At 41.0% G+C, this 13,343-nt stretch overlaps 1 protein-coding gene across 1 annotated transcript; it reads left to right on the plus strand.

The window, feature by feature from the left end:
* The first annotated feature begins 7,384 nt into the window (after positions 1–7,384).
* Positions 7,385–7,980, plus strand: CXCL5 (C-X-C motif chemokine ligand 5). Its single transcript, XM_036255742.1, has 3 exons — positions 7,385–7,490; positions 7,650–7,782; positions 7,881–7,980. The coding sequence occupies exons 1-3, from the start codon at positions 7,385–7,387 to the stop codon at positions 7,978–7,980; spliced, it is 339 nt and encodes a 112-aa protein (XP_036111635.1).
* Positions 7,981–13,343: the final 5,363 nt, after the last annotated feature.

Consider the following 13,343-nt stretch of genomic DNA (forward strand, 5'->3'; position numbering starts at 1 on the left):
GGACTTCTCAAAACGTTGTTTAAGAATAATCACAGAGAGGACTTCCGGTCAAGATGGCGGCGTAGGTAAACATGGTATCTCGTCCTCCCACAACCACATCAAAGTTACAACTAAACTACAGAACAACCATCATTCAAAACCGCCTGAAATCAAGCTGAATGGAAGTCCTACAACTACGGAATTAAAGCAGCAGCCACATCCAGACTGGTAGGAGGGCGGAGGTGCGAGGGGCGGGGGCAGCGGGCTAGTCCCACACCCAAGTGTGGCGGATAAAAATCAGGAGGATACCTCGGCTGGGAAGGTCCTTCCTGAGGATTGAGGGGTCCCTGTCCCACACCAGGTGCCCTGCTCAGGGTCCCAGTGCCAGGAAGAGAAGTCCCCATCACTTCTGGCTGGAAAAACCAGCGGGAACTGAGGCTCAGGGAAGCTGACGCGGCTGGAGCCCCAGGCAGCTCCTTAAAGGGCCCGCGCACGGACTTATCGGACTCTCTCCCTCTAAGCTTGGAGGGGAGGCAGCTCGAGGGGCGCCAGAGTCATATAGGGAAGAACTGAGCTGTTTGGCACTGGAGCAAGGGCTGGAAAGGGGGCTTTCTCTGGGACAAACGTGCTGTCAGAGGCCTTTGTTCCTTTGGTGAGCCCTTCCCTGGGGCGGCAGACAGTCGCCATATCTGGGACTCCAGCAACCTGGCTCACACTGGTAGCCCCGCCCTGCTGACTCCCTGAGGCCCCGCCCCACCCCACCCCACCCCACCCCACCCAACTTTCAAGCCCACCCAAGCTGTTGCCACTTGCTTAACCATAGGATTGGCCTGTCTTGGATCCTGCTTCAGGTTTTTCCTAAATTCTTTCAAACAAGCAGCATTGGGTCTCAGCGAGCCCCATATCTCTCATTAAGTAATACACTGAAACTAACACAGGGAGGCAGCCAAAATGAGGAGACAAAGAAACAGGTCCCAAATGAAAGAACAGAACAAAACCCCAATAAAAGAACTAAGCGAAAGGGAGATAAGCAACCTAACAGATACTGAGTTCAAAATACTGCTTATAAGGATGCTCAATGAACTTAGTGAGAACCTCAGTGAACTTAGGGAGGGCCTCAAGTTCATAAAAAAGGACCAGTCAGAAATCATGGATACACAGTTAGAACTGAAGGAAGCATTAACTGAAATAAAGAATAATTTACACAGCTTCAATAATAGAGTACATAAATTTGAGGAGCAAACCATCGATTTGGAATATAAGGAAGCAAAAAATGCCCAATCAGAACAGCAAAAAGAAAAAAAGAATCCAAAAAAATGAGGATAGTGTAAGGAGCCTCTGGGACAACTTCAAGAGGGCCAACATTCGCATCTTGGGGGTGCCAGAAGGAGAAGAGCGAGAACAAGAAATTGAAAACCTATTTGAAACAATAATGGCAGAAAACTTTCCTAACTTGGTGAAGGAAACACACATACAAGTCCAGGAAGCACAGAGGGTCCCAAACAAGATGAACCCCAAGAGGCCCACACCAAGACACATCATCATCAAAATGCAAAAGGTTCAAGACAAAGATAGAATCTTAAAAGCAGCAAGAAAAGGCAGCTAGTTACCTACAAGGGAGTTCCCATTAGGCTGTCAGCTGATTTCTCAAAAGAAACTTTGCAGGCCAGAAGAGAGTGGCAAGAAATATTCAGAGTGATGAAAAGCAAGAACCTACAACCAAGATTACTCTATCCTGCAAAGCTGTCATTGAGAATCAACGGCCATATAAAAACTTTCCCAGCCAAGAAAAAGTTAAAGGAGTTCATCACCACCAAACCGTTATTATATGAAATGATGAAGAGTCTTTTTGAAGAAAAAGATAAAATATATGAACAAACAAAATGGCAATGAATACATATTTATCAACAATGGAATCTACAAACAAATGAACAGGTGGAACAGAAGCATTCTCATAGATACAGAGAACATTTTATTGGTTGCCAGTTGGGAGGGGGGTTGGGGGAATGGGTGAAAAAGGTGAAGAGATTAAGAAGTACAAATTCATTGCTAGACTGACAAATCTCAAAGGAAAAGGGGTTGGGGGGGGTGGGAAGAAATAAACCAAAGAACTTATATGCATAACCAATGGACACAGACAATAGTGTGGGAAAAGGCGGGAGGGGGGCGGGAGTGGGGAGGAGGGGGTCAATGGAGGAAAAATGTGGAACATCTGTAATACATTTTACATCCAACAATAAAGATTTAAAAAAAAAAAAGAATAATCACAGAGATGATAATTACAGCATAGGGAATATAGTCAATAATATTGTAATAACTGTGCATGGAGTCAGGTGGGTATTCGAAATATCAGAGGGACCACTCTGTGAAGTACATGATTGTCTAACCACTATGCTGTACATCTGAAACTAATACAGAATCATATTGTAAACTGTAATTGAAAAATTTAAAAAAAATTAGTCAAAAGATTTTTTTTGCTTAGCTCAAACCACATTTCTGACAAAAGTAATTAATGCTTCCTATTTCTGAGAAACCCAAAGCTTTGTGAAATATTTAAAACTTGAATCCTCATCTGTTTTTTCTATGCATCATCTCTTGTCAACAAAAACTTTTTTTAGGCTTGCACAGCTGAGTGAGAGATAACTAGCTAGCTTTTTCACCTCGGAGCTGGCAAGGAGAAGCCCACCTATGGTTACCTGGAGCCTAGCTCAGTTTGAGCTCAGTAAGAGTCATCCATTTACTTCTTTCTCAAATTTGTTCTGAAATGGGCACACAAAAAAAAGGTCATGGATAAAAGGAAGGAACACTAGACATTTCATAGTAAATCTGAGCAATTTTAAAGCAAAATTATTACCTAATGATGTTGCCTCTTCATTGGACTGCCAAGCCCAGTGTGGAAGGAGACAGACTGCATTGCTATTGCAAAGTTAACCCAAGAGTAATGACTTTTCCTTTTCTTGTGCAAGCAAATAATTCTTTCCTCCACTAAACTGGTTAATTGATAAACTCCTATACTGATATTCTTGATGTGCTTAACCTGATAATGATACATCTACATCTTTATTAGTGCAATCATATACTATTTCTTTTTCTTTCTTTTTTTTTTTTATCCTCACCAGAGGACATTTTTCCATTTTTCTGTTCAGATAGAGTGGGAGGGAGAGAGAGGAAGAGAGAGAGAGAAACATCGACGTGAAAGGGACACATCGAGTGGCTGCCACCCGCACGACCAACCAGGGCCGGGGACAAACTGCAACCGAGGTACGTGCCCTTAGTGGGAACCGAACCCGGGTCTCTCTGGACCTCAGGCCGACACTCTAACCGCTGAGCCAAACCGGCCAGGGCTCATATACCATTTCTTAAGGCGATGTAAAAAGTAGTAGACCTAAAGGAAAATAGAAACTTAGAAAAATATTTTAAAAAGCTGAGGTCATATATGAACACATAATCAAAGGCCTCTCTTATTTGTTAGAAGAGACAAATTTAGAATAACATTTCTATACTGTTAACATTCAGCACAGTATAACTTAGTCAGAATTTTTCCTTGTCATTTATTTTCACTCATCTCTAAGTCACAGAAAATATGTAATTTGGTTGATACTTTTGTTGTATAGTTTTTTTAATATCAAACATCCTTCTGGTTTCTGAACTTTTTTGTTGAAGAGTTCATATTTAAAGACTGGAAATATAATTTGAACTAGCCCTAAGAATAACCAAGAAACAATTTCTAATAAAGGAGAAACCCAATTCAAAATAGAGGTGTTCAAATGATTATTGACAGTAAACAGTCCCACTCTTTTCTCCTTAACTTTAAGGTTCACATGTAATTTCAAGGAGACAGCAAAATAAAGTGGGATCATTATCTGTCATCAAATGTTTATCTACTGCTTGCAACTGAACTTGAAATTCATGGGAGTTTACATGAGAAATACAAGCCCTGGCCGGTTTGGCTCAGCGGTTAGAGCGTCAGCCTGCGGTCTGGAGGAGAAATACAAGACCACTGTTGACTTGAAAAAGTTCATAATTGACATAAGGAAAACAAAAGCAAAATTAAGTAATAATTAAACTCTGCTGTATTAGATAGCTATTACAAGTACATTCATGTTCAAAGATCAAAGATAGAAATGATATATTTCACCTGGCTTTGTTAGAATAAACCTTCTCAGAGATGACAGGATATTGCACTAATCCTGAAGAGAGGGATTTAAAAAGTAGGTGACAGTTTCATGCTGATTAACCTGGAAGGCTCTTGACATCATTGCAGCCTCAAAGACCAGGAGTAGAGACATTGAGGATTTCAAAAGCTTAAAATATGATTGTTGGGCAATACAAGTAAAGTGGTTAACCAGATGTGATCAGTGGGATGTTTGCCAGTGACTGTGAAGAAAGTGGTTTGTAATATGGAAACTATTAAAAATTTCTTGCGGCAGATTCTCTAGTGCTTGACTGCCAATCCTGGATTCTCTGCTTCTTACCCCTTTTTCTGTCTTCCTTTCCCTATTTGAAAACTGAAGATGCGAGAATTTTTCTTATCCTCTAAAAAGAATCAACATGAGGCCCAAAAGAAAATAAGCATGAAATGTTTTGAAAGCTGCAAACCTTTAAGAATGTTTTAATTCATATTACATTACTCTGGTATTATGACTAAAATGTTATTGCTTTGACAAACAGTAAATCGTTCAGGCTTCCCAGCTATCAGTGTCATTTTCTGGATTGTTTTATTATAGCTTGGTATAAAATTGCACTCTGCCCTTATTTATTACCTGAACACAGTGTAGGTAAGGCTTCCCTTTAAATTGGTTATAAAAAAGCAATTTCTTTTTTTTTTAAGATAGAGTGGAAGGGAGGGAGGGAGAGACAGAAAGAGAAAAACACCGAAGTTTTTCACATAGATTGATTGCCTCCTGCATGACCCCAACTAGGGCCTTGGATTAATGACCCAGGTAACCCTTGACAAGAAAACGAACATGCAACCTTTCAGTCCATGGGCTGAAGGAAACAGTTACTTTTAAATAGTTCTGCCTCCTATGGTACTTGGTGCTGTCATTCTCAACTGCAGGGAATCTTGGACCATCCACAGTCCTATCTGTCTTTGCATAAGACCCACCTGGGGGATGCCTAGACAGGAGCCAGACATGGGCCATGTGCCAAAATAATTTCAATGAGAACCCAGGTTAAGTTACAGAGTGCTTCCTGATTAGGTTGGGCAACCAAACAGTCCACTTCTAGTGAGGATTTTCTATTACCTGCTTGCCAGCTGGAAAAATATTTTTTTCTTTATATTCTGCAAACAATGCATGTTAAGTTTGTGCAGAGTAGCAATGAGGTGAAGCATGACATCTCTAAGAGTTTCAAGAGGAACTGGAAATCACATCTCATGACCCTTCTCTGATCTTAACATTTAGTGCCATAACTAATTCATATGTTCACTTATATTTAAAATAGGTTATTTGGAACTCACCTAAACACACACTCACAGACATAAAAATTTAATAACCTGTGTCATCAAACTGTTTTCTTCTTCTCACAGTCTTATTATACTGTGGTTTATCCCCGGTAGTTAAGTTAAGTTTAATTGTCCAAAATTCTAATCACATATTTGAAGTCTTATCTTATCCACATTAGTGAGGTTTATCTTTTGTCTTCAGATGCATACTAATCTCTAAAAAGTCAATATAATAAATCTGTAGGCTGTTTTTCCAGATTACCGCTCCCCCAGAAGGAAGAAGGATTGTATTAGCTGAGTCAGATATGATGTTGATGGTACCAGGAAGCTGTGCAGAAGAGAGACCTTCCCATTTAGCTTCCCACAAAGTGAAATCAAACCTCTCAGCCTTCCTTGACTAAAGAATTTCTTAAGTTTCCTTCTAGACTAAGTGTTCTAAAGGTCTATGACACCTCTTCCTTGCTCACCAATGGAAGTAATGTCCCGCCAAGGAAGATGAGTGGAGGAGTTTAATAAAATCCCTCAGAGTCGTAGAGGACAAGAAAAAGAATGACGGGTCCCTGATTGCCATTATGTTCACTGATTGCCTCTGCAGACCTGTGAGGACAAGGGTCTTGAGAACAATCCAAGAGAATAGTTAGATTTTTATGAACGAAAGCCATGGTGCTATTCCAATATCATGGCTATGTATGCCATGGATTTAGACATGTAAAAGACCTGACCATTAAAACTTCAGTGATCTAACTACTTCCACAGATAAAACAGAGAGAAAGGAGAGGCAGAGAAGTCTGGAAGTTACCTCACCCCTCAAATTTAAGAGGCAGCTCTGGGCTCACTCCAGACCAGAGCAGCGCTGCTGAAATGGCCTTGGTCCCACAACTGATCATAAAATCAGATGGCTCCAGAAGCTTGTGTATGTGCTTCACCCTTTCCTCCCATGAAGTTGTTTGAGTGAAGCCAGAGTGGGTGCTGTCTTGCCACCAAATTGATTCAAATCTCTAAACCAAACTTCCCCATGAGCCCCTCAAACCCATCAGCCTCCCACAGCTTCTCCAAATCGGGCCAATGACGCACCTGGCTGAGGAGCCATGCTAGAGCAGCTGGGTCTCCCGGGCATCACTTTCACCTGCACTCACCCCACCCCATCCCACCCCCAAAGAAGAACATATTCAATAGTGTATTGAACCACAGAAAGCAAGGGCAGTATGCTTGCTGAACTACAAGTATAAGATTTCCTGTAAGCACACTTGATTTTGGAGCTTGTCCCGGCCACTGACTTAAAGTGGGGGGACAGATATTTTCATCACATTATCTTGGCTTCTAAAATTGGCTGAAGTTCTAAGAATAATAAACTAATTTGAGAAGCCTAGAATGACCCGCCTGCAAGAAGAGGTAAGGCTTTCAGTTTACTGCAATTCTAAATCAGGGCTTACATTTCTTGAGTAATGGTAATAATAATAATGATGATATATTAGGGTTAAGCATGATCAAAAAGTCAAACCTCCTGCTACTTTAGTTCCAGTCTTCCTCTTTAGATGGAGATGAGGGGCACCTCCTAAAGGGCTCTGTTGCCCAGAATCTGGTCTTCACTAGCCCTGGCTGGCCCAGAAGATGAAATCTCCGCTGGATTGCCCCTCACCTCCAGCAGGAGCAGCAGCTCCATCCAAAGTCGGGCCAGACTACCACGTGCTCTGAGGATCTGGTGCAGGCAACGCCTCCCAGCCACCCTCCTCCCCAATTCCCACTGCCCACCCCCTCCCCCCACTAACCTCCCCCGCCCCCTGAGTCCAGGGAATTTCCCAATCATCCCAAAGCTTGAGTTTCCTGCCTGGAGCAAGGGGCGAATGCTAATATAAGGGATTCGTAGGGCTCGGAGACTCCACAGTGCTCTGGAGTTTCAAATCCTCGCGCCGCCTCCTTCTTGAACCCGCGCCTTCTTGCCGCTCCCTCTTCCCGGCTATGAGTCTCCTGCCAAACCGCGCCGCCCGCGTCCCTGGCCCTTCGGGATCGCTGTGCGCGCTGCTGGCGCTGCTGCTGCTGACGCCGCCCGGGCCCCTGGCCAGCGGTGAGAGCTCAGAGCCCGCGGGACGCAGCGGCAGAGCGGTGCGCTCCAGCCTCTGCGGCGGCCTCCGCTCCCGGGGCGGGAAGTGTCCCGGGCCATGCTTGCTAGAGAAGAGCTTTCTCAGCAACCGGCCTTATAACGGTGTTTCTTTTTCTGCTCCAGCTGGTCCAGCCTCGATCGTAGTGCCAGAGCTGCGGTGCGTATGTTTAACCATCACAACCACGGTTCGTCCCAAAATGATCAGTAATCTGGAGGTGATCGCCGCAGGCCCACGGTGCTCCAACGTAGAAATTATGTAAGTCCTCGGTGTGGTGTCCGTGGTGTCCACTGTGACCTTGGCCTGAGTCTTCACCCCCTGAGGGTCATGGGTGCATCCTCTTTTTTTTCCTGCAGAGCCATCTTGAAAAACGGGAGGCAAATCTGTCTGGACCCAGATGCCCCTTTGGTCAAGAAAATCATCCAGAAAATTTTGGACAGGTACCGGGGACGTTGATCTTCGTGGTTTTTAAATCTCTCGGGGTGTAGCCTTTTCAAGATCCTTATTCTCTGCATGGGTTTGGCTACCACATCCCAGCCCATTCTTTAAAAGGTTGTTCAGAAGGAAAGGGAATGATGTTCCAGAACGCCCTGGGAAAATATCATCAATCTTACATGTAATCCCCGAAGTAGTTCCCCAGAAGTCATGACTAAGATGTATATATTTTGTTAGTATAGTCCTTGAGTTCACCCTTTGTTCTTTATTGATCTTAAGCTCTGTGTTTTGAAAACTAGTCGGAGTACAAAGGAGTGTGGAAGTTTGGTTAAACTGATACAATATTTTCTCAACAGTGGAAAGAAGAAAAATTAAAAGAAAGGATCTTGCATTGGAAAAACTGCCCTGTTCTTCAGCAGAGCGGTTTTCTGGGGATCTCTGGACCCACTGAAGACAAAAAGCAATGGCTAATTTTCTCCAGTGAGTTGGGTTGCCTCATGAATTCCTCCCTTTAGAGATGAATGGGAGGAGGGACCTATGTTTGTCCCTGCAGCTTTCTGCTCATCTTATGAAGTATTTTACATATTATTTACTGTTATTTATTCGCTGTTATTTTATCTGCTGTGCTATTGAAATCTTTGGCAATTGACTAAATAGTGAGTCAAGAATCACTGGTTGTTACTCTTTCAAGGTGACTAGTTTATTTCTAGAATATGTTCCCTAGAATGTTACCGAAAAGATTTAATAGGTGAATGATACTTCTTTAGAATGCTATATATGAAGGTAAACTTTCATCTCCACTCTTCTTATGAAATTGTAACTATTTTAGTTTATTTCTTGAGGAATATATTAGAGAATTTCCTTACTCTTTATCCTGGGATCCTATTTCAGTTATATTGCTTTAGAAAGCTAGGCACATCATAGTTATCTGTGTAGAATATATTTCTTTATTTAGAATTTCTAAATGTTTAAGTTCTATAAAGAGAGATATATTATTTTTCTATAACTGTAGACATTTGATGTCTTCTTGGTATGACATAATGTCATGACTTATTCATTAAACTTTGACTTTTATATTGTATTTGTTAACTATTTTATTAGGAGTATTACAATTTTAATTGCTAAATATTTGCTTTGGATGTATAAGCTAAGGCATAGGTAAATTCTTTATTGCTAGTTTTTAAATAAATACATTCTCTTGGTTTTTTTTTGGGGGGGTTAAGAATAAGGCAAACTTGCCTTGGTCAGTGTTGCTAAGTGGTTAGAGCATCCATCCAAAGACTAAGGGGTCATGGGTTTGATTCCGGGTCAATGGCAGTGCCTAGATTGTAAATTCAATCCCTGCTGTTTGGGAAGCAACCAATCAGTGTCTCTTTCACATCAATGTCCCCCCTTATCTCTCTCTTTCTCTCTCCCCCTATCTCCCTCTCTTCTGCTTTCTAAAAATCAATGGAAAAAATATCCTCAGGTGAGAATTAACAACAACAATAATGCAAACTAATGATCTGTACTCTGAAATTTTTGAAAATATATTTGAACTATTTGAATATAAACTCATCATTTCATTTTCAAAAACATACACAGCACTGCTAAAATTTGTAGAGGCTTATATTGTATCTTTTAAGGGTTTGATTATTTTGTTATAATTATAGATGCATCGTATTTACTGTGTTAAAAATGTACTTTTTAACTGTGTATCTCATTGGTTTATAGCACTTTATTATTCTTTGGAAAAAATAAAATATTTAAAAATTTACTCATGTTGTTTCTTCTTATACTGTTATAAAAATTATATTTTTCTTTAATTCTACCTTATTTTGAAAATTAACTATGCTCCTCTCTGGCCAGTAAAAAGGACTCTTATTTCCCAATGCCATTGCATTAGTTCAGCCTTTCCACTTACCCCTTCATAATACCAATAGCCTCTAGGCTCTTTAAAAACCACAGATGGGTAAGACTTCCTTACTTTAAATCCTCAACTGGCTTCCTGTGTCCTAGGCATAAAATAAAAGTTCAAAGCATAGCAAATTATGTTCCATCTCATCCTACTCCCAATTACTCCTTCAGCTTCACTCTTCCTTCCCATCTTGGCAGTCAAATGTTTAGTTCTTTCCTGAATCCATACCTTTGCATTTGCTAGGGCCTCTACCTGGAAATGGCTTTCTTCTTCTGCCTCTAGGAGGAAGCTTATTAATCCTTCTACACTCAGCTCAAACAATACTGCCTTCAAAAAGTTTTCCTTAACACTCCCAGCAGAATTCACGATTTCTATTTTGCTGTTTCCATAGCACCTTCTAGATGTTGGAATTTATTTGAATAGCAAATACTGCATTACTTTGAGTTGTTTAGAACTTTCATTACACTGCTCCACCAAGAGCTCTCTCAGGACACCAGCCATATTTTATTTCCATCTGCATCTCCCATGCCCGACAAAGACTAGCTTAATGAATTAGTAAATTATCCAGAACTTTAGGTTGTCAGTGTCCTAAAATTGATAACCTGGCTCAGGGTAAATGTTAAATGAATTACATTCTTTTACCCTCTTTTCTTCTTATTGTCTGTGAGTAATCCAACAAGATCTGTAGCACATGCAGCCCCCTCAGTCTTTAACACCTACCCCTCACTTCCACCTGGCTAACTCCCACCTTTTCTTTGAGGTCAATCTACCTGTCATTCAGGGCCTCTCTGACCATTACCCTTACCACTTTGATGATCTTTTTATATTCTATCATAAAACTTTGTTCTTTTACTTTATAATATTCTGTCACCATCATGACTATAGAGTCTATAGAGACTATAAATGTGTGGTCATTCATTTAGAGTCTATTCCAACCTCACTGTAAACGCCAACAGGTCAGAGACGCTGTTTACCGTGTTCATCTCAGTTCCTAGGACAGTGCCTAGCTCACAGTAGGTGCTTAAACAGATGCATGGTCTAAGGTAAGCAAGTACCACTGTCTTTTCAATGTTAAAATAAAATTTTTATGTAACTAGCTCATTTTTAGGAAAAGCACAGCCAAAATTGGGGAAATTTAGTCCAATTAGTGTGTTGATATATATATATGTATGTATGTATGCACATACACACACCAAATTAATATATTATATGTGCTTATCTTGGCATGTATTTGTATATATTAGTATATGCTGATATGTCATTAACATATCTGTATGTAACCTGCGATTCTACATCTTTTCATCTCATATATAAAATATCAATTAGATTAATATATTTTATTGTATGATTTATTAGCATATATATGATTTGTATTATATATATATGCATATATATATAATACAAAGAAAGAAAGAAACAGATAGAGAAATAAAAAGAAGAGGAAAACCTAGAATAGATACAAAGAGATGGGTTTGCTGACAATTTTTGCAGCAATACAGAAAGCATAAAACACCTAAAATTAAAAATATATATATATTGATGTTGGAAGATGGCGGCGGGCAGGACCAGAGGGAGGGTGAGTGTGTGAGAGAGAGAGCCAGTGTATGAGAGAGTGTGAGTGGATGTGAAGGTGGACAACAAAACCCCAGCAGTGCAGAGTCACGGAGCAGAAGGTTCCTGTGCTGTGGAAGGAGCAGCCCGCTACCGTGGTAAGCAGCCCTTCAGGGGCTTCTCCCTGCACCATGGGGAGGTCCCACCATTTTGGAAGATCTTGGGTCTTCCCTGGGAGGAGGCAGTGGGAGTGGCGAGGGCCCAGCAACCTGAACCCACCAGCGCACCTGGCACCATCGGACCAGTGGACACTGTGTCAACACAGACCAGTGCACAGTAGTGGAGCTCCCAAGGTGCTAGTCTCAGAAGCCGCAGACAGCATGGAGCCCAGCACCATCCCCCGTAGTAGCAGCCCAATAAGAGTCCAGATATACCCCCAGAAACAGAGGCTGGGGAGCAGACATCATTAAAATGTCCATACTACCCAAAGCAATCTATAAATTCAATGCAATCCCCATCAAAATACCAATGACATACTACACAGAACTAGAACAAATACTTCAGAATTTCATATGGAACCAGATTTCAGGTTATACTATAAAGCCACTGTAATCAAGACAGCAGCCTGGTACTGGCACAAGAACAGGCATATAGACCAGTGGACCCGAGGCAATATGCTCAATTAATATTTGACAAAGGTGGCAAGAGCATACAGTGGAGTAAAGACAGCCTCTTTAATAAATGGTGTTGGGAAAATTGGACAGGTACATGCAAAAAAAAAAAAAAAAAAAATGAAACTACACCATCAACTTACACCATACACAAAAAGAAACTCAAAATAGATAAAAGACTTAAATGAGACTTATGAATCCATAAAAATCCTAGAAGAAACTGTAGGCAACAAAATTTCAGACATCATATACAGCAGAATTTTCAATGATACATCACCTAAGGCAACAGAAACAAAGGAGAAAATGAACACATGGGACTACATCAAACTCAGAAGCTTCTGCACAGCAAAAGATACAATCATTAAAATGGAAAGACAACCCACTCTATGGGAGAGCATAATTGCCAATGATACATCAGATAAAGGGTTAATTTCCAATATGTATAGAGTGCTCATACAGCTCAACAAAAGGAGGACAAAGAACCCAATTAAAAAATGGGCAGAGGAACTAAATAGACACCTCTCCAAACAGGACATACAAATGGCTAAGAGACATATGAAGAAATGCTCAAGAGCACTAATCGTCAGAGAGATGCAAATTAAAACAACAGTAAGGTATCACCTCACACCTGTCAGAATGGCCGCCATCAATAAATCATCAAACAACAAGTGTTGACGAGAGTGTGGAGAAAAGGGGACTCTAGTATACTGCTGGTGGGAATATAGACTGGTGCAGCCACTGTGGAAAACAATATGGTTTTACCTCAAAAAGTTAAAAATTGAACATCCATTTGACACAGTGATCCCACTTCTAGAAATATCCTCTAAGAAGCTTGAAACACCAATCAGAAAGAATATATGTACCCCCATGTTTGTAGCAGCACTATTTACAATAGCTAAGATCTGGAAACAGCCCTAATGTCCACCAGTAGACGAATGGATAAAAAAGCAGTGGTACATATACACAATGGAGTACTATGCAGCTATAAGAAAGGAAGATCTTTTATCCTTTGAGACAACATGGAGGGACCTGGAGAGTATTATCCTAAGTGAAACAAGCCAAGCAGAGAAAGACAAGTATCACATGATCTCACTTATTTGTGGAATATAATGAACATGACAGTCTGAGGAATGGGGTATTCCCAGAGACGTGGAAGAGGGGTACAGACTGACAATCCTCAGAAGAGGGAGTGGTGGGGGAGAAATAAACCACAGAACTTATATGCATGTGTGCATGAACAATGGACATGGACAACAAAGCTGGTG

Source organism: Molossus molossus, unplaced genomic scaffold (assembly GCF_014108415.1).
Source record: "Molossus molossus isolate mMolMol1 unplaced genomic scaffold, mMolMol1.p scaffold_m16_p_1, whole genome shotgun sequence".
Taxonomy (NCBI): domain Eukaryota; kingdom Metazoa; phylum Chordata; class Mammalia; order Chiroptera; family Molossidae; genus Molossus; species Molossus molossus.

Excerpts from the sequence above, each read along its gene's own strand:
- CXCL5 (XM_036255742.1), top strand. The coding sequence starts at position 7,385 with ATGAGTCTCCTGCCAAACCGCGCCGCCCGCGTCCCTGGCCCTTCGGGA. Across the intron at positions 7,491-7,649 it reads GCCCGGGCCCCTGGCCAGCG|CTGGTCCAGCCTCGATCGTA; the intron begins GTGAGAGCTCAG and ends TTTCTGCTCCAG. Across the intron at positions 7,783-7,880 it reads TGCTCCAACGTAGAAATTAT|AGCCATCTTGAAAAACGGGA; the intron begins GTAAGTCCTCGG and ends TTTTTCCTGCAG.